Below are 27,779 nucleotides of genomic sequence, written 5' to 3' on the forward strand. Positions count from 1 at the left end.
GGAGCAGGCTCCGCATGGCTGTGCAGCCCCCCAAATGCCTCCTTACCTCCTTCTGGCTTCTGTCGCTCTGTGGAAGCCAGGGGACACGCCCCCACAGCCAGAGTGACGTGCCCCCATGGCCAGAGCGACGACTGCAGGGATGGAGGCCAGGAGGCATGTCCCCTGGCCTCCACAGAGCAGCGGAAGCCAGGAGGAGGTAAGGAGGCATTTGGGGCTGGCGTGGGGAAAACGCCACCTTCCACTTGCTGCTGGGTGGAAAACGCTGCTTTTGAAAAACCTCGCTCCCTAAGCAAGGTTCAAAAGCGACTTTTTTGCACCGCTTGAGTGTGGCGTGCATAGCGCTGCTGCGATGTATCACCAGCTGTGCAAACAGCGCCCCGGGATGGTGTTTTTACCATTCCCAGGACGCTGTTTTCCGCCCGTGTGAAAAATGCCTATGAAAAAGGTGGACTAAAAAATGAAATCAATGAGTACATTTGTCATCAGCCAATTTGAAGAGATATACCGTATATACTCGTAAGTCAACCCACGTATAAGTTGAGGCACCTAATTTTACCACAAAAAACTGGGAAAACGTATTGACTCGCGTATAAGTCGAGGGTGGGAAATGCAGCAGCTACTAGTAAATTTCAAAAATAAAAATAGATACCAATAAAATTACATTAATTGAAGCATCAGTAGGTTAAATGTTTTTGATTTTTTTCAAAGAAAAACAGTAAACTAGCTCTGTAAGTGGAAAAGAGGGTCAACAAGAACAATATGGTATCAACAATAACTTTAAAAGTACAAAAACCTTAGCTTTTTTGTAAGGAAGGGTTTTAAACAATGGATCTTACAATAAAAACTGGAATGAACATGCCTGTTCACTGTGACTCAAAACTACCCTGCTTTTTAAAAGAATAGTTCATTATTTTTAGTGTACATATTTTTTAAAATTGCACATGGCAGGTGTCATTTTAGAAGGGACATTCACACAACCTGTCAGGGGAGGAATGTTTATGTTAGCAGTACCAACATTTCAGAGTATCTTTAGGAGACCCTCCTGATGATACACCCAGGTTTGGTGAAGTTTGGTTTAGGGGGTCCAAAGTTATGGACCCTCAAAATGTAACCCATCTACTATTAGCTTCCATTGGAAACAATGAGGGATGGGAGCACCCCCTTTGGGGGTCCATAACTTTGGAGCCCCTGAACCAAACTTTAGCAAACTTGGCTGGTGTCATCAGGAGTGTTACCTGATGACATCCTGAAATTTTGGTGCTGCTAGCCTAAAAACTGCGCCCCCTGGTGGCTGGACAAAGTAAAAACCCTACAATATTTTTTTAAAAATACAGCTGACTCATGAATAAGTCAAGGGGGGTTTTTCAGCACAAAAATGTGCTGAAAAACTCGACTTATACACGAGTATAAATGATGTATATTCTACTATAAATACATTTCTAGAATGGAATCAAGAGTCGTGTTTACATGCTCTGAGATCTCTGATACAGGAAGAGAATATGAATACACATATCCCATCTTGCCAGATTACTTGGAGTGTGCAAAATAGCGACCTACTGTGCTTTGGACATCCGAAGTGATAGCAGGCATCTTTATGGTTCCTCCAGAGGAATGACGTTTTCACCTTTCCTTCATTCATTGGAATCTGAGGGCATGTGATACATATATCTCGTATGGTTTGCTGTTGACCACTAGCTGAACAAAGGGTTCATATTTTTATTCCTGATTCCTCCTACATACCAGGGGAAAATAAGGCAGTGATCTTTCTCCATGCATATGCATTTTAAAATCAGCACCAGATTTCACAATCCATACTGGATTTTGATGTAAAATGGAATGAAATTGTTGGCAGAACTTTTCAGAGCAGAATCCCCATGGCCATACCACCCTGAACATGCCCGATCTCATCTGATCTTGGAAGCTAAACAGGGTCGGGCCTGGTTAGTACTTGGATGGGAGACTGCCTGGGAATACAAGGTGCTGTAGGCTTGCCAATGGCCATACCACCCTGTACACGCCTGATTTAGTCTGATCTCGGAAGCTAAGCAGGGGCGAGCCTGGTTAGTACTTGGATGGGAGAGCAGATTCATATAATTGATTTCCCCTTCTAAATGGGAATAGGACTATATTCAGAGGTGGGATCCAACCAGTTCTCACCACTTCTCTAGAAATGGTTACTAATTTTTCTGAGTGCCGAGAAGGGGTTACTAAAGCAACTTCCATGCCCAATAGGGAATGGAGGTGTGTGTGTGTGACGGCGCCACTGTTTGAATCCCACCACCATCGGAACCTGTTATTAAAATGTTTGGATCCCACCACTGACTATATTCACATCAATATTGTATTTGACAGCATCATGGTACCTGTATCTAAGCCATTGACCAAATACTGCAAAGGAATTTTTAGACTTCCACAACAACTAAATATGTGTAGAAACATCCTTCTATGAAATCTGACTTCTGATACAGTTTGTTTAGCTCAGATTCACTTCCAGTTTCAGAAACATACATCTTTTTTACATCTTTATGCCATTTTAAAATTCTAAATTTCCAATGAGACTGAAGTAAATGAAGCTTCATTACTATTTAGGAAGCAACCAAATCACAGTTGCACACTTGATGAATAGAGTCTCAAGTTATATTAAAAACATTATTACAAAATAGATCAGCTTTGTATCAGAGGCGCTGAAGTTTTTATTGTATTTCCATCTCATGTAATAGATTCCTTGTCCCAAAGCTTCACAATTTGAACAGGGGGCATCTTTTAGACTGACAAATAGATTTGTAAAACCTGCATCATGACTTGAGAACAGATATGTAAATCAAATATGTTTTCTTCAAGTGAAAATTGCTTTGATGAATGGGAGCTTCATGTTCTAAGGAAAAATAATTTAAATTCATAAGCCCCACACATACATTCTTGGATAGCTTTATGTTAATGATAACTATTATCAATTCATAATCCTGCCTAATTAATTTTGAGCGATCGCTCTGTACAGAAAAACATATGCAGTTCAATTTCCTGCATTATTCAGGGAAACTTTTATCCAAAGCAAAACAAGAAATATACAGCATACAGCAGGCTGAACTTGGCAAAGAGGTTGCAGCACCATTAGGAACTGTTTGAACTTCTTTAAGGAGGAACCACTGGTCCACAAGCCCTTCACTCCAGTGACCATTTGGGATCCACATGGATGATCAAGAGTAGCAGTAAGAGCTTTATGGAGTACCTTTAAAACTTTGTTTCATGGTCTTTGTATCTGTTAATTGAAACATATCCCATCTAGCTATGCTCTATGGTTTCAATGTTTAAAACATTCACTGCAATTTTAGAACCTTCTCGGATAATTTAAAACAACTGGGTTTTGTTCTTTGTATTTTACTCATCCAGCACTAATGGTACAAAATTTCACTCGCAAACTATGAACACAAGAGGCTGCCTTATATCGAATCAGACCGTTGATCCTTCAAGGTCATGATTGTCTATGCAGACTGACAACAGTTCTCTCAGGTCTCAGGCAGAGGTTTTTCACATCATTTACTGATCCCTTTCACTTGAGGCGGTGGGGGTTGAATGTGGGATAGGGTTGGAGATTCGGACAGTCCGAATCTGGATTTTTACCGAATCTGCACAGATTCGGACGGATTCGGACGAGCAGGGTCCGAATCTGAGCTGTCCGAATCTTAACAGATCCGAATCCATGGGATTCGGATCACCAGCCGAATTGCGTTTTTATTTTTTGGTGTTTTTTTCACGTTCCGGCCTGCAGGGGGGGCATTTTTAAACATATCGGCACCAAAATTTCAGGGTATCATCAGGAGACTGTCCTGATGATACCCTCCAAGTTTGGTGCAGTTTGGCTTAGGGAGGCCAAAGTTATGGACCCCCAAAAGGGGTGTCCCTATCCCCCATTCTTTCCAATGGGAACTAAGGAGATGAGGCTACCCTTTTGAGGGTCCATAACTTTGGCTCCCCTGAACCAAACTGCACCAAACTTGGAGGGCATCATCAGGAAAGTCTTCTGATGATACACTGAAATATTGGTACCAATACATCTACAAATGCACCCCCTGCAGGCACCCCCAGAAATTTGCACAAGATTCTTTGTTCTGCAGTGACTTAGCTGCATTGCTGTCAATAGGGAATTTCTGATAGAGGGCTGTGGAGTGCACATTTTTCATGGTAAACCCACAAAACTTTCAGGGTATCTTCAGGAGAGTCTTTGGATGACACCATCTAGGTTTGGGGAACTTTACTTCAGGGGGCAGTGGGAGATGGGCCCTACCATTTTTGGGTCCCATAGAATTAAGCCCCCTGAAGCAAAATTCCCCAAACCTGGATGGTGTCATCCAGAGACTCTCCTGAAGATACCCTGAAAGTTTTGTGACCATACCTTCAGAAATGTGCACCTCACAGCCCTCTACCAGAAATTCCCCATTGACAGCAATACAGCTAAGTCACTGCAGAACAAAGAATCTTCAGCAAATTTCTGGGGGTGCCTGCAGGGGACGCATTTTGAGATGTATCGACACCAAATTATCAGGGTATCATCAGGTGACTGTCATGATGTTGCCCACCAAGTTTGGTGCAGTTTGGTTAAGGTATGGACCCTCAAAAGGGGTGCAACTATCCCCATTGTTTCCAATGGGAGCTGATAGGGGATGGGGGCTACACATTTTAGAGTCCATAACTTTGGCTCCTCTGAACCAAACTGCACCAAACTTTGGGACAGTCTCCTGATGATACCCTGAAAGTTTGGTGTCACTAGCTTTAAAAATGCTGGTTTGCGTGTTTCACCACTCACTCACTCCAGCAGGCTTCATGTGCAGGAGCGGTAAAACATGAAAACCGGACTTTTTAAAGCTAGTGGCACCGAATTTCAGGGTATCATCAGGAGACTGTCCTGATGACACCCCCCAAGTTTGGTGCAGTTTGGTTCAGGGGGGCCAAAGTTATGGACCCTCAAAGAGGGTCCCTATCCCCCATTGTTTCCAATGGGAGCTAAGGAGATGGTGGCTACCATTTTGAGGGTCCATAACTTTGGCCCCCCTAAACCAAACTGCACCAAGCTTGGGGGGTGTCAACAGGACAGTCTCCTGATGATACCCTGATATTTTGGTGCTGATATGTCTAAAAATGCGCCCCTGCAGGCACCCCCAAAAATTTGCCCAAGATTCTGTGCTCTGCAGTGACTTCTGCATTGCTGTCAATGGGGAATTTCTGGTGGAGGGCTGTGGGGTGCACATTTATCAAGGTACAGTCACAAAACATTCAGGGTATCTTCAGGAGAGTCTCTGAATGACACCATCCAGGTTTGAGGAACTTTGCTTATGGGGCAGTGGGAGATGGACCCTACCCATAACATTGAACCCCTTGAAGCAACGGTCACCAAACCTGGATGGTGTCATGAAGAGACTCTCCTGAAGACACCCTGAAAGTTTTGTGGGTTTACCATGAGAAATGTGCACTCCACAGCCCTCCCACAGAAATTTCCCATTGGCTGCAATGGAGCCAGCCAGCCACTACAGAGCACAGAATCTGGGGAAATTTCTTTGGGTGACTGTGAGGGGTGCAGTTTTAGAGCTACTGTCACCAAAATTTCAGGGTATCATACAAGTACTGTCCCTATGATACTCCCCAAGTTTGGTGAAGTTTGGTTCAGGGGGTCCAAAGTTATGGACCTTCAAAAGTGTAGCCCCCATCTCCTGTTAGCTTCCATTGGAAACAATGGGGGATGGGGCACCCCTTTTGAGGGTCAATAACTTTGCCCCCTCTGAACCAAACTGCACCAAACTTGGGGAGAATCATCAGGACAGTCTCTAGATGATATCTTGAAATTTTGGTATTGCTAGCTTTAAAACTGCGTCCCCTGCAGGCCAAAACGTGTAAAAACACTAAAAATTCAAAAAAATAATAAAACGGACCCAAATTTTTCAGATTTACCCGAATTTTCGGGCATATCCGAATCGGCTATGATTCGGATTCGGGCATACAAATAATTTTATGCCCCAAAACACCCAAATCCGAATTTTACCGAATTTTTTTAGCATTGACCAACCCTAATGTGGGACTTAATGCATGCCAAGCCCCAGGGCTTGTTTAGTGATGGTACTCATCAGTACTGTGTCCTGGCACCTTTGGGGAGGCTTCCCCAAATTTTGAGGGGGGAACTGGTAGAAATCAGCATTGTCTTTTTTGAAGAATGATTTTTATTTTATCATTTAGGAATACATATTAATTGGCAAACAGTCTGACTTAAAGTGGTTCCAGTAATAACAAAATATGATCTGCCACATCAGTTATAAACAATGTACTTAACATTTGGGAGTAATAGTTACATCAGAAATAGTGGTTTAGGATTCTAGTACATAAATGCAATGCAAAAATATAGGTATAAATGCACAATAATATCTTTATACACACACACTATATATACATAGATAAATAAAAATAAATAGGTTAATAATAATCGTAAGCTATGCAGATAGCAATAAGGCTCTGTTTTGAGGGTCAGAATTGTATACCATATAAACTCATGCATAAGCCGAGGCACCTAATTTTACTACCAAAACATGGGAAAAGGTATTGACTCACATATAAGCTGAAGGTGGGAAGCCGGGAGGCCGAGGGAGCTCCTTATTTGGGCAGTGACTCCCCCTGATGTCATTGCCCAAATAAGGAGCTCTCTCCACCTCCCTGCAGGCTGGGCTTCCTCAAACACAGCCAGGAGGTGGAGGGAGCTCCTTATTTGGGCAATGAACTCAGGGGCAGTCACTGCCCAAATAAGGAGCACCCTCTGCCTCCTGGGATTTGAGGAAGCCCAGCCAGTCAGGGTTCCCCTTCAACCTCAGAGGAAGGCAGCAACAAGTGGCTTGTGCAGCCTCAGGAAGGTCATCCTGACCATGCCCCCAGCCTTGGCAGAGGCCTGAAGAGCCGACTGGTAAGCAGTGACTCGTATAATCCGAGGGGGCATTTTTCAGCCTTAAAACAGGGCTGAAAAACTCGGCTTACACGCGAGTATATACGGTAGGTATTGGATTAAAGGATCCCATACTTTATAAAAAGAATCAAGGCAATTTTTGTGTATTAGAGTTGTCAGTTTGTCCGCTGTTCTGTAATCTTGAACTTTTAACAGCCATTCATCATAAGACAGCAATTTTTGTGTCTTCCAATATCTGGCTATCACTACTCTTGCTGCTGTCATTAAATAATAAAGGAGCATTTTGTGTCTTTGTAATATGGCATCATTAAAGTCCCAAATCAATAGAAGATATAGGTCCGGTCGTTTCTCAAACTTGTAATTTAATATGATTTCTATGATGTTGTGTATTGTGTCCCAAAATGGTGTAATTTTAGTACAAGTCCACCAACAGTGGAAGAAGGTGCCATCTCTTTCTACACACTTCCAACAAAGAGGCAAAAAGTGTAGATTTTTTGAAGAAGACTAGACAAATATCTTAAAGTTGTAAAATGAATCTTTTAATGGTTTCATGACGGAGGGAAAGCAGTGTCTTGTTGATGTTACAGGCATTGTACCATTTGTGCTGACATATTCCATCCTGGATATTCAGAGATATGGATGTCAACTCTGTGTTGGAAAATTCCTGCAGATTTGGGGCTTGAATCCTGGGAAGAGAAAGGTTTGGGGAGCGGAAAGACCTCAGTATGGTATAATGTGATAGAGCCCATTTTCAAGAACAACCATTTTCTCCAGGGGCAACTGATATTCATAGTCTGGAGATCTCCAGGCCTCACCTGGAGAATGAAAATTCCCTGAAGAAATATTCCCATCCCTTTCCATTTTTTAAAACTACTTGTATTTGTTCTTTATTAAATACTGTCACTCAGCTCTGCTTTCTTATCTTTATCTTCAAAAGCAATTTGAGGGGTGAGCCATGGCTCTGCTTGGCAACCAGAAGGTCCCATTTCAATTGGCATCTCCAGTTTAAAACAATTGGTAATGTTAAAAATCTTTACCTAAGATTCTGGAAGTCCGTTGCCAGTTTGAGTAGACAATGTTGACTTTGACGGACCGGGGGTCTCATTCTGTAATCTGTTTATGGATTTTCAACCAAAATCGTTTAGACTTTTTACAGGTCCATCACATATGGTAAAATGAACCTATAATTGTTCCACACTTCCAACAGAGCGGCGTTTAGAAAGGATTAATTTTGGACATTATTATTGGTGTTATGTACCACCTACCAATATTTTCCCATATATCAGAAATATAGGCATTCTAAGAGCTCAGCTACTTTACAGAGCCGTCATGTTATTCTTTGCTTGAAAAAGTGAGACCTCTGAGTGGTTGGGGTCATTTAGAATTGTTATTTACTTTTCTTTAATGATACTGCTAAAGACCTTTAGCAGTGTCACACTACATAGAATAAAAATAAGAATAAAAATAATTTAAATTACCAATGAGTTACCATGCTTGAGGTCCTTTGAATTTGATTATGTGAGCAAAAAAATTGGCTACAGTCAACATAACTCCTAAATCCATGTCTGCCAAGAGTTTCTTAACTTTATCTAATGTTGATAGCCCTAAAAGAGGAGTAATCTCTTCTTCTGGAAATCTCTTCTTATGGAAAAGGTACCTCAGTCCAGTAAGCAATGCTCCAAAGTTTTAATTTGTCCAGAAGCACAGTCACAAAGTCTATCAGAATATGCAGTCCTTTGCATCTGACCTTGCATTACTTGAAAGGGGACAGAGTTTAATCTTGCAAGCATAAATGTTCTCCTATATTGAAGAACAATTTAAAAATCTAAATATAGTAAAGGCACCTTTGGGTAAGAAAATCCAAGTATAAAGGGGAGCTTACTGTACAAGCTCTCTTTGTGGTGCTGATAAAGTCCAAGTTATACAGACCTTCATTCACCACAGAGCATGCAGCTGAACTTCCTGATAGAGCCAGATCTCACTTTCAAGATCATGGTGAGAGGGCATCCATTTTAGGGTCTACCTCCATGCTGTTTTCTGGATCTGAAATAATCTTATGTGCTATTATTAGTGTCATTGAATAAATATACATGTCCCATTAGACTACTGCAGGTAAGAAAAATGATAAGGGATAAAGGCTAAAACCCCTTCTATTTGAACCATGGTCCTGTTCTGAATTGGTCCGATGTGCACCTAATTTTTGAAGACAAATGCTGGGAACTCTGATCAAGAAACTCATGGAACTGAACTTTTTTCTGCTGTTCTAGCCAAGTCCCAGCACTCCTAATTAAATTCATCAGCATGGCATTGAATGTACTGCCATTCTTGTTTCAAACTGTGTTGTTGTGAGTGTACAGTACGTCGCTGCTGTGAAACTCTTGCTATTTTTACATTGAAAGGAGCACCAGGTCAGGGCTGAATGAAAAAATTCAGGCACATAATAGAAATGAGATATTGATTGCATCTTGCAAAGTCCTTTCTAGTATTTCCACATAAAGGACATCCTATACGTGAAAGTCCTTTGTCGCCAACCTTGAATATCAATGCAGCTTGTCAACACAGCTTGATTTTTTCGTTACCCTAGAGTCAGAAAGAAAGTGAAAACATCATAGTCAAGGATGTTGCATAACAATATATATTGTTAGCAAGTACGATAACATGGGAGTCAAATACAGCCAATCTATATATAAAATATAATTGGTATTTTATGTTCCTTTTCATTCCTTTTTTCCTTTCTTTTTTTCCCATTGAGCTCCTGTGAGCTCCTTATAGCTTTTAATAGCTATAGAATAAACATACATTCAGAAAATAACTAACTGGTCAGAAATTTGAGTTGATTCAGGACAACAGGTGAGCAACCTGTTGGCACCTTTTTTCTGTTCAGTTATTGCTTCCCCCCTTTTCTATATAGCTCATAGCTGTTGGTGTCAACAATCATCTGCCAAGGGCAGCAGGGCAAGTTCTCTGCATGGGTATTTCAAGCAACTGCCAGGGGCACTGTAATTTGAGGATGCTGCCATGAGAATGGGTGTGTCTTGTGTCCCTTGTTATCTCCCAGATTTGCCCTGTTTCCACCCAGTTCCAACTTAAGCTCTAGCCGTGGTTCCTCCCAAACTCTGGCTAGGGCAACACAAAGTGATAAGACAGGTGCACCTTGTCCATCACCATTCCCTCCAACCTCTGCCACCTGGGACCTGCTTGGGGCAACAAAATACATAGAGTCAGAGTCCACATCTGCAGGTTTTATAGTAAAAGAACACAGCTTGTTCTATATGCTCCATTGATATTTCAGGCCTATAGAAGGTGTGATTTCATATCTCAAGAACAGTGTTTGCTCCTGCTCTCACCCTACTAAGTAGAGGGATTATCACAGTTTGCCTGTGGTCAAAGGCTCAGGATAAATAACATTATTATTTGGAGAAGGCATCTGAAGATTAGTCTTTATATTTCAGCTAGCATTTTATTTACCAAAAAATAACATCAAGTATTACTTCCAAATAGTAGTGTATCTGTCACGTCAGTTGCTTTTTGAACCTCAAAACATCAGCTACTGTTCATAAACGATATCTTGTTTATTCAAAGACCACAGCAGTAATTGTCTTTGCATCCATGTACTACAGCATCACTACAGGTTGCACTGTTATTACTTGCTTAAGGCACTTGACTCTGTAAGTAGATTTGTTATTTTTGAAACCCAACCTTTTGTATTTCAATGTTTTATGAAAATGTTTTATCTCCAAGAGTTTTACTGGAAGAAGTTTTACTGTGGTTGATGTCTGCAAAAAAGTTTAGCTTTTTTTGGATCAACAATGAAGCTTGTTCAACACTGATTTTTTTCTGGATACCTGGATAGATGCACTTCATGAATAATAGTAGTATAGTTCTTTGAGCATAACATATGAGGTGACAAAGTCTTTTTTTCTGTGGGTGTGGCAGTTGTTCCAAGAGCCTTCCTTTATATTTGATATTTGAAGGACATGGTTGAAACCTATCTGGTCATGCATTTCTGATTTGTTTTGGTGTTTTATGTATACAGAGATATTTTGTTGGTCATGCATTGATTTGTCTTGGTAAACAGAGATATTTTGTATTTACTTTTGATATATATAGTTCAATTTCTTATTCTTTGAAATATCAACTCTACCTTTCTGTTCATAATATTAGCATTGGTTTGCTATATTGCTATACTGTTTGCTATACTGCTATACTGTTAAATATATTCCAAGGTGCCAACCAGAATGAATGAGAAGAAACTGAGACCCAAAAATAAGGGGGGGGGGGTGTTTTGGAATTTGAAGTGGGAATAAACAAATAGCAGATCATGAAATGAAGAGTGCAAAACAAAGGAGGAGAAAAGCCTGGAAAGAGTTAGAAAAATGTAGGAAAAGGCAACAACTTCTTAAACAAAATTGCTACCACACACTAACATTGCTGCCCTTTTGCAAAATCAGGCTGCATGGGAGCTAGCCAGAACTAATGGAAAAAGGAGGGCATAGACTGATGAAGGTAATGATCTTGTTAAGAGACTGTATCTTAGCAATGACTTTAGCTTGTCCTGGCTGGTCTTGCCTTACTCCAACACTGGCTTGGCTGATGAGGTTAAGAGGATCTGAGAAGGAAGGGTTTCTCTCAGCCTCCTAGTAAACTTTGAAGAAAGGCCAAACCAGCACTTTAGTAGTATATTCTGCCTTCCCTAATCCCCAAGTGGCTGCAGTCAGAACTGCATTAGAAAAAAAATTAATTGCATTTTATGAATACAGCATAATGCTGGCTTAAGTAGCCCTCCACCTGACTTCAGGCCCAGAATTTTGCCTTCTCAGTTCACTCCTTTTGACAGTCCTGTTCCTGGGATTGTCCCTGGCATGCTGCAGAAAATACCTGTTGAAATTCTTGCTTCTTGTAGGTGAGGAGAAAGAGAGCACAAAGGACCCAGGAAGAGGAGGAGTCAGAGAGAAGCATCCAGCTTAGACAAAGCAAGGCATCCTATTCAGTTAGAGGATAACCCACTATATGGTACTAGTGAAAACAGAAATATAGCAAACGCCCCCCCCCAGTGTATAGGTGTTCTGAGTGACCTGTACTCCAACAAAGCCCCGGTTGAGAGGATTCTGTAAGCCCCTATATGGTACTAGTGAAAACAGAAATATAGCAAACGCCCCCCCCCAGTGTATAGGTGTTCTGAGTGACCTGTACTCCAACAAACTACAGCTGACTTGAACCAAAGTGTAAGCCCCGGTTGAGGATTCTGGAGAGAAATATTGCCGTGAGTATACCCTCTTCCTGCCACCTGGGGATGCAGGCAGAGGCGTACAGCTCTAGGGACATGTGGTACCCCATTTCCCCAGTGCATGCCTTTTGGTTACATGGGAGGCACTGAATGGCCTTCCCCATGTGACCAAATGGTTTGCACTTTGGCTGGAGGTGAGAAGCTGAGCCGGTGCGTGGCCGTGGCACCCAGTGCCCTGCTCAGTTCCTCACCTCCAGCTTGATGCACAAAGCTCAGCCGACCGCTAGAGCTCCCAGTCCTGCCTTCCCCAGCTGTGGAGGGAAAGACTGGGAGCCCCTGCAGCCCTGGCACTGGCTCAGCTTCTCGCCTCCTGCCCGAGGTGAGAAGCTGACCTGACCACCGGAGCGCCCAGGCCTGTCTGTCCCAGCTGGGGGGGAGGACTGGCAGCCCCAGCTGCAGGGCTGGAAAGAGGGGTTGCCCTTAGCTCCCCTTCTCGCCCAGCAGCCGGGATGCCAGAGAAACTGGCACCCCAGCTGCTAGGCTGGGAAGAGATACTGCAAGTAAGCGGGGCTTACTTGTGAGTAAGCAGTGCTCTAGAGGGATTTTTGCCTCCGGGCACCATTTGGCCCCCATATGCCTCTGGATGCAGGTAGTGCGTCCTTCACAAACTAACAAGACTAATACTCTTCGGCCGTTTTCGCACACACTTTTTATTCTAGAATAAAAGCAAACCGCATTGATTCCTGACCTTTTTGATGCAGTTTCGTCGCTCGATGGCATTCACACATGGCCAGGTAGTCACACATCTTCTGCCTGCTTCGCAGCTGTCCGGGTTTCTACGCCACAGCCCAGGAATGCAGTGCATAAGCTTGACGCCAGCTCTGATTGGCTATTCACCATCATGGGGCAGTCAGGCGGCTTCAAATTGCTTCCATCCCTGTTTCCGTGGGATTTGGGCACAATCATTTGAGCTACCGTGTTAACGCAGGCATGAAACTTGACCGAATGAAGTCCACCCGATGCTGCAAATGTATCAAAGCAAAGATGCCCCGGCGACTTGGTAGCCTCGAGCTATCAGGCTGCACACAGCTGAACGCGAGGAGGAGTGGAGTCGAGTGAGACTCAAAGCGGAACAATGCCGGATGTGCTTGTGATGCAACAGAGCAGAAGCCCAATCGCGTTCCCATTGGCTGGATCAAATCGCGCCACACTGTGCACAATCACCCTGACTATCAGCTTACTCCAGATTTGTTTACGCACCTAGCCCACCAGATTGGGGGGGGGGGGGGGGAAACCGGTTTTCAAAGAGAGTTGCAGAAGTGCTCGGCATTGGAAAAATGCGGAACAACGGCTGGAATGTGGCACAGAAGGGGGTCGGGACACATTTCAGCTTAAGTGTGTGCAAACAAATGTGGGAAACAGCAACGAACTCACATGCTGGATCTGCAACAAACAGTGTGTGCGAAAACGCCCTTCATCTTGCACCTTGTACATTCCCTCTGCATTCACCCCCAGCTCTGGAATGCAAAATTAGATTAAGCCGGAATAGAGGATGAAATAAATTATTAAGCCTTATTATTAAGTCTTAGGACCCTTAGTTGGTCACCCATCTTCTGTATGTTAGATTTTTTTGGGGATTAACTTGTGTTTGATCTAATTTTAACACTCTTAACCTTTATGTGAGCCCCCCTGAGCCCAGTCTTGGCTGGGAAGGGCTGGGTATAACTATAATAAAATAAAAATAAAATAGCAACCCTTGCCTTTGGACCTCCTGTATGAGTCCATTTGGGTTCTGTTTTTTAACAGCCATTCCCTGCAGCTGCGGTTATTTTATTTATTTATTTATTATTGCATTTATAAACCGCCCCATCCCCTAAGGGCTCTGGGCGGTGGACAACAAGTATTACAAGTTTGTGGCAAATCCAAGTTGGGTCTGGGAAATCTGAATTTGTAGTTTGGCCCTAAGATTCGCAGCATATGTGGGGCTGTTTCCAGTGCTAAGAATAGAGATTTGTGCTGCTGGGGAAAGCAGGGAGGCACCACTTAAGACATGGATCAGTAGATATCCTCCTTCATCACACTGCAGACACCCCTGCTTCAAAAGCACACATCACATTTTCTAGGTTGTCTGTTATCTACTGTGAAATCTGTCTGACTAGTTGCCTGTATCATTTAACCAAAGTCTTATGTGACAAAAAAGAAATCTCAATGGAAAATGTGTGTGTGTGCAAAATAACTTAGAAGCCTGAAAGTGCTGTTCAGAGCTCTGGAAAAAAACCAGTGGTTTCTCCACAGGAAGTCTGTGATGTGTGTTTATAATAAGAACAAATCTTTCAGGGCAGGTGACAATAAGTGTAATGTTTTGACTTGAGACATATTGTTTTGCCTTCACGTATTGCTATGTGTTACGAGTGTTGTTAATTATTCCATTAGACCTTTAAGGCCTTGCGCGGCCTGGGACCTCCGTACCTACAGGACCATCTTGCCCCATATGTCCCAAATCGACCTCTGCGTTCAGCAGAGGCCAATTTGCTGGTGATCCCTGGCCCCTCAATGATGCGGCTAGCTCCACGAGACCCAGAGCTTTTGAAAGCTCTGGCCTGCCTGATGGAACACTCTACCTCCCAGCTTCACCTTGGCGAGACCCTCTGCCCGGGATCCTGAGATGATTTCCACGCCCAGGGCCTGCCAAAGCTGGAGGTTGTTCCACCGGGCCTTTGGGGAGTCTGGCCGCTGATGGGCCCCCATCCCCCCCCTTTTAACATCTGTGGACCCTGCTGTTTCTCCTCTCTTTTCCTCTTCCCCTCTCTTTTTAGGGGATTTATTAGTTGGACACCATCAATACCTGATGCTAGAACGCTGCATTTTAATGGGGTTGGTTTTAAATATATATATAGAGCCGTTTTGTAATGTTTACTGATTTTATTGTGCTCTATCTTTCTGTTCGCCGCCCTGAGCCCTTCGGGGGAGGGCGGTTTATAAATATAATAAATAATAATATTAATAAATTACTATAAATTACATTGTAATTAGATAATGCATGTATATATCATAGCAATTATCTTAGATGAAGCATTCCCTGCTATGAAAGAAGAATACCTCTTCTAACAGAGCACTTGCTATTTTTATAACTTAATAACCCACGAAAGCCTTCCTGTGCTGCACACACAGGTGTAGTCGTGCCCAGTCTCAAAGGACAGAACAGGTGGCAGCCAAGAGTGTAGTCAAGACAGTCCAATGGGTCAAAGCAGGCAGCAGGCAAAGGCGTAGTCATGGGTCAGTTCAACAGATCATGGCACAGGAGATCAGGTAAACAGGCTGGGAATCAGCAGTAGACCAGGCACATGGAGACAACAGGAAACACCTTGTTGCACCCAAGCAAGCTCACAGCAATGCTTATATAGAGAGCCTTGTCCAAGGGACAAGGAGTTAATCCTCCTTTGCTTAATCCTGCAAGGAGTTAATTCTCCTTTGCTTCTGCAGCAGCTGCCTCTGCTTCTGACTCCTATGCACAACTGACTCATTGCTGGGTTCCCTAGAAGGATCTTCAGGCTCCTCCACCTGCTTGTCATCAGGCAGGGAAGGGCTGGGAGTTGGCTTTGCTGCCTGGTCTTCCTCAAGACCAGCCAATTCTGGCTGCACCGTGTTGTCAGGTTCTGCTTCAGAGTCCCCTGTATCCAGAGTCCTCTGTATTAAGTAGCCAGGGGCTGGCTCATGACGCTTACTGGATCACTCCAATAGCCCATCTAATCAGTATCCTGTTTTCCCTTGAAAGCTCCGAAGCAAGGACAGAGACAAAGACTTCCCAGCAACTGATTCTCTGAACCCTCTTAGCCCCAACTGCCTCTATTATGGGAAAATGAGTTTGTGAGCCGCCTTGAGTTTCCTTGTAGGAGAGAAAGGCAGCAGGGGGTGGGAAGGTATAAATCCAAACTCTTCTTCTTCTCTTCTGATTCTCATGGACTGCTCTCCCATTATCATGGACTTCTGAAGGGATAAAATTTGGGGGGGGTGTATGTTAATGTTTCCAGGAGGTAGAACATCTTTAAGTTGTTGTTGGTGGGTCTAATATGGAGGCAGTGTGTGTGTGTTGGAGGGGGTTTGAGTGGCTCTTCCCTGAGGGCTGGCTGAGGGACCCCCTCCTCTCCCACCTGCCACCTGGCTGCAGCTCACCTGGGCTAGGGCAGGATAGTCTTCTTGCTGGCACGGCTGGCAGGTGAGCTCTTTCTCTTCTTCATGGCTATCAGGTCACTCATGTCAGGTAGGGTTGCCCCCAGGTTGGCCATCTTGAACCCGCCAGCTACGGGGGCCCCAACAGCACCCCGCCTCGCCAGGATGACCCAGACACCCCCCAGCCTCAGTCCATCTTAGCCCCCCCACCTGATGGAGAGGCTGGCCTTGTAGGGCCCTGCCCTGCCTGTCCTAGGCTGCTGGTGGAGCCCAGTGGTGGGTTGTTGGGGGTCTGCTTCTAGTCCTGGGGAGCTAGGACTACTTCACAGCACCCTCTGGAGGTGTCCCATCACCTGCCACTGCAGTCCCCACCTCCCCGTCAGCCTCAGCACACCTATGCCAGGCAGGGCCGGGTGACCATGGGGGGGGCATGACGTCAATGGACCCTTGCCGAGCTGCACTGCCCCAGGGAGTGAGCGGGGGGAGGGGGTGGCTGGGGACAGCTGGACAAAGGTCTGTAGCTGTCATGGCTCCCCTGAAGAGGTAAAGCTACAAGGGGGCCAGGGGTGTGTGCGTTGCACTGGATGCGCGCCTGGGGGTGCAAAAATTTGTGGTTTTTTGTGGTTTTTGGTTTTTTGTATTTTTGTGGGTTTTGTATTTTTAGTGTTTTTCCCCAGTTTTTGGCCTGCAGGGCCAAAGAGGTAAAGCTACAAGGGGGCCAGGGGTGTGTGCGTTGCACTGGATGCACGCCTGGGGGTGCAAAGATTTGTGGGTTTTTGTGGTTTTTGGTTTTTTGTATTTTTGTGGGTTTTGTATTTTTAGTGTTTTTCCCCAGTTTTTGGCCTGCAGGGGGCGCAGTTTTTAGGGTAGCAGTACCAAAATTTCAGGGTATCTTTAAGATACTCTCCTGATGATACCACCCAGTTTTGGTGATGTTTAGTTCAGGGGGTCCAACGTTATGGACTTCCAAAGGGGGTACCCCATCCCCCATTGTTTCCAATGGAAACTAATATAAGAGGGTCAGATTAAATAGTGCTTTGGTGCACAATAGTGCACAAACTATGTCCCTGTTGAAAACAGTGACATTAAATAAATACTGTTTCTTAGTTCCAGGTCATTTTTCTCATCCTATTGTACTTGCCAGGCCTCATATGTTGGTTTGTTTGTCCAATGAAATGATACTCCATAACTTTTCTTGTTGCAACGAAACGTTCATCCATATGTGCCATAACCTTTGTCAGTTATTCAATGCAAAAGCTCTGATTTCATGGGAGGTGGCAATCTTAGCTCCTTTGTTTTTGTTTTTGTTTGCTTGCTCTCAGGCAAACTTTTTCTTTTGATCAGTGTAGCTGAGTTTGGACCCATATCCAGAGGTGGGATTCAGCAGGTTCGCACCACTACGGCAGAACCAGTTGTTAAAATGGTGCTTGTAAACAACCAGTTTTTAAATTATTTGAATCCCATCACTAGAACCAGTTGTTAAATGATTTGAATCCCACCACCAGAACTGGTTGTTAAATTATTTTAATCCTACCACTGCCCATATCCAATGCTGGCAGAGAGCTAATGACTTAATGAATGCACTGATTAAAAGTGAAGTTAAATGTTTATTAGGAACTAAATTTCAGATAAGAAAGCTGGGAGACAGGGACATCCTGCATCTACCCTAATAACTAGAGGAGGAGGGACAGGAGACGTCTGAGAAGTAGGAGGAAATTACACATGAGAGTATCGATCTAAGTACAGATGAAGTGACTCTAAAGAATGGAAGGGTCTCTAAACTTACAACTGTATCTCACTGACCACTTACCTGTTCTCTGCTGGGTCTTCTCATTTCCTTTGCACGAGAGATATTGTTATTTCCAACAATTGGGGAGAGGCTGTGTTCTGAAGAGGGACCTACTTTGCATGCATCTGCTTGGAATACAGAAGATCCCAGGTGCAATAGTAGCATCTAAAGTTAAAAGGATCAAATAGTATAGGTGATGTGAAAGATCTCTGTTTGAGACCCTGGACAGTTTCTGCCAGTCTGAGTAGAAACAACTGGGTAGGCAATACCATATTTCAGTGGTCCAGGTTCAGAACATGGTGCAGTGCAAAGCACAATCAATCTGATACCAGGGGTGAGACATAGGAAACTTTTAGTTTGAACTGCAGCCAAAATAGGCAACTGACCAAAAGCAGAAGCAAAGTTACCGCTACAGTTCAGAGGTCATATAGGCAAAAACATCATTGAATATATCATCCTTAGCCAACCTTTTACATAGGAGAACAGGTGAAGCCCCTTTTTAGGAGATTTCATGTGTCCCATGACCAAGAGGGTCTTAGGGATAGAGATTTTGCCATGCCAATGAAACCCAGGGCAATATTCTAACAAAGTTTCACATGAATCTCTTCCACTGCAAGTTTGCATAACAATGAACTGGTGTTTTGGCTAATGTCTTTATCTCTTATCCTGGAGGAGGAAGGATTTAATTAATGGCCTTTCTGAAAAGTTTATGTTCTTCAAGTACCTTTGATGTGCAGGAGACTTGTAACACCCTACTGATTTATTGCTTCAGCTAGGAAGAGCCATTGACACTTCAGTATCTTTTAATATGGGCGTAGTTAAAGACAAGCACTCATAGGCTGGATGCCCTGAAGTTATGCATGGAGCAAAATGCCAGTAAACAAGAATGAACTAGTTTTTCTCTTTGGTTTAGCCAAGCCACAAAGAACCAATTTCTTTATTAATATCTATTATCTAATAAAAAATATACCCCTGGTTATGTTGCTGCATAGGTAAGTAGATATTTACTGACTTTGAGGACTGATGGTCTGATTCAGCATAAGGTGACTTCATATGTTCATTAGTAAATAAATTAAATGGCTGGCTGTCTTTCACCTTTTTCTGTGGAGGTACACTATGGGTTCCTGGTGTGGGATCTCCTACAATGTTGTCATGCTTTGACCATTCATGCTTTGTTACGATAGGGAGGTTGTGAGAAAATAATAACAGTAAAATGCTAAACCCACACGTGTTCCATTTCTGCCTAAACAAAGGCTTGCAATTCTCAAAAAACATACATTCCGTAGCTCATGCTGAGAATCTGATTACAAAAGTCATCATGTGTCCTAATTTCTAACATGAGAAGAATGTAAGGCTTCATCATGAAATACATCTATTCTTGAGGACTTCATAACCACGAATCTTTAAATTGGCAGTGAAAAGCTCTGTACAAGAGCGAGCTTTTCACTGTCATATGTCAAAAGAACAACTCTTCTATCTCACCTTTTCTTCCTTACAGAGAAGAAGGAAGTCTCAGCTCTGATCCCATGGTGGTTACTGAAGCTTCGTCTGCCACGTTTCCTGTTTGTAACTGCAAACATTTAAACTGCAATTTAAGTTTCCAGATCAAGTCAAAGTTGGGTCAAGAAACAAAAGCCCTCAAAGTCTTTGACGCTGTCAGCCCCGAACTCCATTTTCTCCCATTTGTTCTGTCAACATGAAGCAGGAAAAAGGTATGGATATTTTCATGTTCCTGAATGCTCAAATTTTATATTAAAAATATGCCTGATAATTTGACATTATCATTTTCAGAAACCTTAGATAATCTCTACTGAAGGAAGACTTCCACTAATACTTAATATCACTATCATATTTAAAGAATTTTCATTTTTATCTTGTGCCTTTCCCCCATTGGAGCATATACTTTGAATATGTAAAACCCAATTCATGGTTCTAATTAATTGCCTTTTAAAAACCTCTTTTCTGATATTCAGATCAGCCTTGAGACAGCATAAAAATTACTATTTAGTTTATGTTGATTCAACATTTATTCAGTTATTGTCGAAGGCTTTCACGGGCTGGATTCAACTGGTTGTGGTGGGTTTTCCGGGCTTCTCTCTGTGATACACCTCTGAAGATGCCAGCCACAGATGCAGGCGAAACATTAGGAACAAGATCTACCAGACCACGGCCACACAGCCCAAAAAACCCACCACAAACAATTATTAAGTTATTTAATAAACTTTAGTAACATTCTGTGGCACTGAATTTTATTTATGTCATTTGCTAATTGGATCAGTTAGTGGGGGGCTCCTCAATAAAGTTAGAATTGAAAGTCTGCAACTTCTTTCCTAAATGGCTTGACTAAGGAAAATATATACCTCCTAGTGTTAAATTTATAATTCAAAGTTCTCTGGTACCTGAAATGGTTGAAATGACTGACCCTTCTACCTTAACTTGCTTCACTAGCCTATGAAAATTTGAATTTAATCATTGGTCTCTGATTATTTAGATTATGCACTAAAACAAATTAAAGAAGCATAGGACTCAGTGTTTCTGAAACTTAAGCAGAGTGTGATAAACAAGAAGCTCAATCAAGGAAATACTTTAAAATATGGAAACAAACATCCAAAATTATGAACCATGGTTAACTTCTAACTCATTTGCAGAGACCCTAATACTGCATTCATTTTAGATACCTTCCTCTGAAACTCTCCCCACTAATTTGAGCAAGATAAATCATTATTCAGAATCAATTAACACATGGAAATCTCTTGGAGATTGTAAATGCCTGTTATGATCGCAGAATCCTTGAATGAAATCTGTCATGTGAGCATGTGAAATACTATGTTCTTGGATAAGATGTATATAGCTTTTACAAATGGTGACAAACTGATGGTAAATCTATTCATGTTTAGATAATAGTTATGCCATTTAGATGGCGCTTTAAAAAACATGTTTCATATACATGAGCTCAATAATCTTTATAACTGCCTTAGAATGCTAGTAGCATTGTTTCAACAGATATATCAGGGGAGAGACAGGCAAGGGAGTAAACAGGGGAGCAGTGTTCCTAAAGGAAGCAAATTCATGACTGAGCTGATTTTTGAAAAGGGGAGCTTCTAGCTCTCAGAGCAAGCTCTTCACTATTGTGCTACTACACGTTCTATTCAATGCTATAGCAAGTGTATTGTTAATTAATAGACTGCCAGCAATCTGTACATTTGTGGTGGCTTTATTTTTTGAAGGAAATATTTTGAATGCCTTTTTAATAGTTTTAGTTGTAAGTGGCCTCAGGCATATCTCTAGAGATATTCATATCCTAATTTAATAAAGTAGCCACAAACACCTGAAAACTGTATCTGCAAATGTGAGAAGTAAGGTATAGTCCACACACAGAATGTCACATTGTTGAATGCTTGGATTCTGTGGCTCTTTTCTGCTAACAATAGACCATGCCTCTGACTCAAATAATTTTTCCTGGATATAAGAGCCTTTTCTGCTGGAGGAATGTTTCTTGCACCAGGAAAGGCTCCACCATTAGTAGTATGGATCCATGAGATCCAACCTTATTTTGCATGTGTGCTTTATAAATTATTAGTTTTTAGAGAGCAGACTATCTTGCCATCAACCTAATCTGCCATCAACCTATCACTAGCAACCAGCACTACTAATCAACATACTGGCTTCCAGTATTAGCCTGATCATGTCAGGACTTTACTGGCCCATGGAAGTATGTTGAATCTTCTGAAGCAAACCTGTAATCTCTAACGAACATTTAGTTTTTCAGATTACAAACTGCTGGCCTCTTTCCTCAGGTCAATGTCCTTGAAACAGCATCCCTCTAAGAGCCCTAAGAGACTCACAGGGCTAATGATTACTGATAGTGAAATGGTAAAAAAAGATTGCTATGTGTTGAAGTTGATTTTTGAATGTTAATTGATGTATTGATATTGAAACTGTGAAGAATATTGGCATTTTGTGCTAAAGTTGATTCTTGAACGTTAACTGATACTTTGGGGTGATATTTAATACATACATAAATGGTTTATGAGGATTGTTGGGAAACAATAATAATTCAAATTTATTGAAATATAGCATTTTTGCTTTGCTAGCCAAAGAATGCAAGGTGGTTTGTTGTGTGTACTCGTGTTGCACCAGCCGCATACAACTGTAAGGATGCCATGATGGGTAAAAAGGGTAAAAGAAGGAAGCTATTGTTTAAGGGTTCATTATAAAGAGGTAAAAAACTCAAATTGATAATACCTCTTCATCTTCATGGTTTGTCTGTGCACCCATACATTGGGACTGCGCTTGTACAGGGGAAGACTAACAAGTTTGTATTGGAGCTCCTGAAGATCAGGGCGCCCATCCCCCTCCTCCCCAGAGCCAAAGGTGGGAATTTTCCAACTTCATGGTCATATGAGAGAAGTGAGGGAGGTGCTCATCCCTCAGTTCTTCTTTTGCTGCCGCAATTGAAAGATGTTCTTTCAATTCTGTGACTCTTGTGCTCTTCCTGAGGTGATTTCTTCTTTGAGGAAATGGATTCATGGAAGAGACCAGCTCTATACAAGAAATGTTTCACTTGTGGAATGAAAATGGCAAAATTTGACTGGTATAAATTGCCTTTTGTGCCTTTCTGTAAGCATTGCTCCCAACTTATTCCCAAGGTTAGATAGGTTAGGGCTTCCTGTCTGAAGTCCACTGTTTATGACCGCTCCCTGGCTCCTGCTACACCAGGGAAAGAAAGTGTGTCAGTGTGAATGCAGAATTTGCCACCAGCAGCCAGTCATCCTAATACAGAAAGACTGTACAGTCCTTAAGTGTCAAATAAGATGTCAGCGTAGACATACATTTTGTGAAAGTTCTAGGGGCTGTGGCCAAACCAAATGGGAGAGCCATGTAGTCGTAGCTAATGTCTCCGGAATGAAAGCATAAGTAGTGTCTACACTCCTCCTTTATTGCAATATGAAAGTAGCATCTTTTAAGTCCAGAACCACAAACCAGTCATCAGGCTGAAGCAAAGGAAGCATGTTTGCCAAAGACAGCATTCAAACCTTCCTCACTCTTAAGTGTTTTTAAGGGTATGTCGATCCAGGGTCTCCCTCTTTCTCCCATCTTTCTCATGGATAATACAATACCTTGAATACCAGCCTGTTTAATCTGACAGCAGGGCATGTTGGTAGGAATTGGAAAGGATATTTACATCTGATACTATTAGTTGGTCGCAAAATATATGGGTGGCCATGGGTTAGTGGTTCTCAACCTTCCTAATGCTGCGACCCTTTAATACAGTTCCTCATGTTGTGGTGACCCCCAACCCTAACAATAATATATCTTACAGATGAAGAACACTGATGCAGAGAGTCTTAGGCAACCCCTGTGAAAGGGATATTCGACCCCCAGGTTGAGAACCACTGGGGTCTAAAAATGCCATCCAGCACACTGCTAGGCTTAGCTAAACGCTGATGTAATTTATAGGATTGCCATAAGATTGGAAGCAACCTGATGGCACTTAACACACACAGAGCCTGATGATTTCAGTCACACACACACATGCTTAAAAACGCACTAAACTGAAATCTTTGGAATGAAAATGCTAATTCATTAAAAATATTCATGAACATTTCTGTTACAGACATGAAATATTCAGAGTGTACCTATGTCTGGGTAGGTTTTGGCTTCATAACGGCAGTTATGGTAATTTCCTTGATGAAAAATATCTCATACTACATGCAAGAAAAGAAACGAGGTAAGAGAGACGGCATGTTTGATCTTTGAGTATGATTGTTTAAAAATGACGTAAAGTAAAATGAGTACTCAAAGCAACTCAAACAGTATAATTTTAAAAACACATCAGTTAAAATGTACATGGTGTACCAATATGTGGCCAATATGTTAATAATATTGGCATGTAGCCAATATGTTAATAATATATGGCAAGGGACATATCACACCTTTTGCATACACAATGCTCAAACTCGGGCAATTACAGGATCTCAGGATCAGAGAGACACTATCAATCTCAGTGAACAGTACTGCAGTAGATAAACCAGTGATCTGACTTGGTATACATGGGAAGCAGTGGGCTACATTAGAATTAAGCTTTGAACGATTTAATTAATAAACGGGAGAAAGTTGTGCAAATCTTTAAGCCTTTCTTTGGTATAGTATAGAGGCCAAAATATTGTGGTACAAGTCAGGAAGTGCCTGGTTTCTACTATGAATGCACCAGGCAACTTCATGTGAGAGAATTTCACTCCCTGTTTGCAACATGGGAGTAATAGTACACACATGATTGCTCACTTAATGATTGCTCAGCAGTAATGGATGCTACTATCTGTTTTACACTAGCACCACAATATTTCAATGTGATGAGGGAGCATCAATTCCCTGTTCCCACTATTGACTCCATACCATACCAGAGCGATCATTTTCTTTAGGGGCAATTCAGAATATCTTATAATACTGTAAAAAAAAAGTTAACAATAAAACACATAATACTATAAATTACCTTCTCATTTGCAGTGATTCTGAACTGTTCATATTTTTCCAGGTAAAACATGCAAAGACATTCCAGAAAATAGTCCAAGGTAGGGCAATCATTTTATTTCAGGTCAATAGTTTTGAAGGACAATCTTGTTTTACGTTTGGCTATATCAGGGGTAGGGAACCTGCGGCTCTCCAGATGTTCAGGAACTACAATTCCCATCAGCCTCTGTCAGCATGGCCAATTGGCCATGCTGGTAGGGGCTGATGGGAATTGTAGTTCCTGAACATCTGGAGAGCCGCAGGTTCCCTACCCCTGGGCTATATAAACTGCTACTGGGTGCTATTTACTCTGTTAGATAAATCTTAGTTTTTAAACAAGGTGAAAAAAATAAGTCACCTATTATACAAGAACTAATAATGTTCTAAAAATATCGGCAACATTTTCCCGGACAGTATATCAATTAAGGAAATTTTGTTTTTCTTAATGGGCCATGAGTTTCTCTCAATTCTCCTTCCCACGCCAGACTCCCACTTTGTTACTTGCACTATGCTTTATGGTTAACAGACTGTCAGGAACAAAACTGTGGGCAAAAAAATATATACAGGCTATTGTAGTTTATTAAATGAGCATAATTTAATGTATTGTCAAATGTTCTTACAGCTGGAATCAACTGGTTGTTGTGAGTTTTCTGGGCTGGGTGGCCGTGCTCTGGTAGATTTTGGTCCTCATGTTTGGCTGCATATATGGCTGGCATCTTCAGAGGTGTGTCATGGAGAGAACACATCTCGTTGTGTCATACCTCTGAAAATGGGGGTGAAACATTAGGAGCAAAAACAACCAGACCATGCCCACTCAACTCATAAAACCCACAACAGTCAGCACGGTTTGCTGTGAACAAAACAAATTGTAAAAGATGAAGATTTCCCCCTCTTCAGATGATTTCTAGAGGTGGCACAGCAAACACCATCTTTGGAGAAACTACTTTGGTGTGCAATCAGAAACAGAATTACACCCTCCCGTTGATGTCAATAGTCTTAACATGGTGCAGCTCCACTTAGGATTCTAAGTGGCACACCAATATTTAAGTCATTTGGAATTGCTGCTTCATTCAGTCAAAAGATTTTTTTACTGATGAATAGACAAACAGTACAATCCTAAACAGAGTTATACTCCTCTAAGTCCATTGAAGTGAACAGGTACAGAAGAGTGTAACTTGGTTCAGCATTGCACAGTACACATGATAAGCCTCTATAACAGTTTTTAAAACTTTATGTCACAGCCATGGAGAGTTTTATACTGAAGAATGCCCTGTTTATGACAACCTCCATCACCATCAACAAGATATTCTAAGTAAGTTGTGGTTAAGAATTTGAATTTGGAATGTTGGGTTTCATGTATTTTCTGTACTCTATATTCTCTATTTTAATTATATTGTAAGCCACGTTGAGCATGTGTGTGTGTGTATAAATTTTGACTACAACATATGGAGCATTGTCTATCATAATATTTTTGAAACTCCAGGTCCTTTGCCTATATGTCTATTGTGTTACATATTTTGAACTGCCATGCCAAATAACTTTGAATTAGCTGTTTAGTTCAGGACTTTTAATCACATTCAGCAACACTCACTTTTTAAAACATTTATCTCTAGATGAAAGTTACTATGAACAAATGAATGCTCATTCCCAGATGCCCAACAATGAAGTACAGGTATTATTACTGATACTACAGAGCTTTGTTTTTCATACTTGCGTATTTTGAATTAGTTGCTTGTGTATATTTATGTACCAGAAATGTAAAAGCTTTGGATCTAGATTAGTCAGCTATACAATTAGAGAGAATCTAAAATTGAGTACAAGGGAAACAAGAGAGGGATGGGAAAAAGAAACCCTTGCACAGAGAAGGATACATTAGACTAAATTTGCCTATGCCTTTATTCTAAACAAGAATTCTATTTTCAAGAGAAAATGTATGCGCAGCCAAAGGATTTCCATTCTTGTCTATGTATCAAGAGCAGATACTTTTCAGAGTTAGAAATATGGGGCAAAGTGCAGATTTCTATGGAATTGTTTGCCATTATCATGAAAGCAGGCATACATTCCTTGGACACAAAATAACCCACATTTACGGTTACAACTTACACAAGCATCTGGAAAATCCATGATCGTATTTCACAGCATTTTAGAAGAGTTAATTCAGTTTGTGACTACATGGGAAGTGGGTTTAATCTTCACCTGTCAAAACTGATCCCTCCCTATTATGAGACCTGAAAGGGGAAAAATGTGAGCTGTCTTACCTTCTTTTTTTTCCTTCCAAGGCCAATAGCCAGGTGGGATGTGGATGTTTTGCTTTCCCTAGAATGAAACCATCCAAGGCTCAAAGGATTAAATCACCTCTTGCCTCTCACTCTGAATCAGTGTCATGCATAGTCTCAAGAAGGTAGAGCAGCGGCTTTGCATGCAGTTCCCAGGTTCAGACCCCAGCATTTCCAGTTAAAAAGGATCACTTAACAGGCGATTTACAAAATCCTGGAGAGCTACTGTCATTCAGTTTACAGTACTGATCTTGATAGGCCAGTGGCCTGGCTCATGACTATAATTTGTTTTGTTAACAGTTCTGGGAAGATCCACATATAGCTCTCCTAGCATTTCATCTTGTTTAATACAAAGCTCTGTAAAACTTAGTGCGTGGGCATAGTGCAGCTAAGTCACACGTAAACAGAACAAGTGAGCAGTGACTAAGTATAGTATTTTATCCAACGGCGTGATTTGTACTGCTTCAAGGTTTTTTTCTACCCTTGATGATCAAAAAAGCTCCAGATTAATACAAATAAATTTCTTTGCAGCCAAAAGCTGAGCGTCAGATGTGCTATGCTTCCCTCGACCACAGTGTCAAAAGAAAACCCAAAAACCTTCAAAAAAAGAAATATCCTCCATTAGAATCAGATGAAGACCAACTTACCAGAAGCTGCTCCATGCCCACAGACACCTGCATTTATCTCAATAGCGAACAGCTGATCATCGAAAACAAAGTTTCTGAAGATTCTTTTTGCCAGTGATGATCCTTTAAATTTGGTTGGCTCTGTTTAACAGATTCTTTTAAACTGCCATTTCTAGATGTCTTAGTCATCCGCAAACCAAACCAACAATTGGGCCACACAGTATACAGAAAACCGACGCAC

General features: G+C 41.9%; 1 protein-coding gene and 1 pseudogene across 3 annotated transcripts in view; both read left to right on the forward strand.

Annotated features, from left to right (window-relative positions):
• Nucleotides 1-27,779, forward strand: part of LOC125431614 (T-cell receptor-associated transmembrane adapter 1) — a 54,116-nt gene extending 26,337 nt beyond the window's left edge. For all 3 annotated transcript variants that reach the window (XM_048494583.1, XM_048494584.1, XM_048494585.1), the window contains 6 exons: nt 19,625-19,838; nt 23,744-23,857; nt 24,662-24,698; nt 25,878-25,948; nt 26,250-26,308; nt 27,444-27,779. In XM_048494583.1, coding sequence (XP_048350540.1) covers nt 19,823-19,838; nt 23,744-23,857; nt 24,662-24,698; nt 25,878-25,948; nt 26,250-26,308; nt 27,444-27,656 — 510 coding nt within the window. In that variant the 5' untranslated portion in view covers nt 19,625-19,822 and the 3' untranslated portion in view covers nt 27,657-27,779. The remainder of the gene's footprint in view (nt 1-19,624; nt 19,839-23,743; nt 23,858-24,661; nt 24,699-25,877; nt 25,949-26,249; nt 26,309-27,443) is intronic.
• Nucleotides 1,871-1,989, forward strand: LOC125432228 (annotated as a pseudogene).

The sequence above is a fragment of the Sphaerodactylus townsendi genome, linkage group LG04, assembly GCF_021028975.2.
Source record: "Sphaerodactylus townsendi isolate TG3544 linkage group LG04, MPM_Stown_v2.3, whole genome shotgun sequence".
Classification (NCBI taxonomy): Eukaryota; Metazoa; Chordata; class Lepidosauria; order Squamata; family Sphaerodactylidae; genus Sphaerodactylus; species Sphaerodactylus townsendi.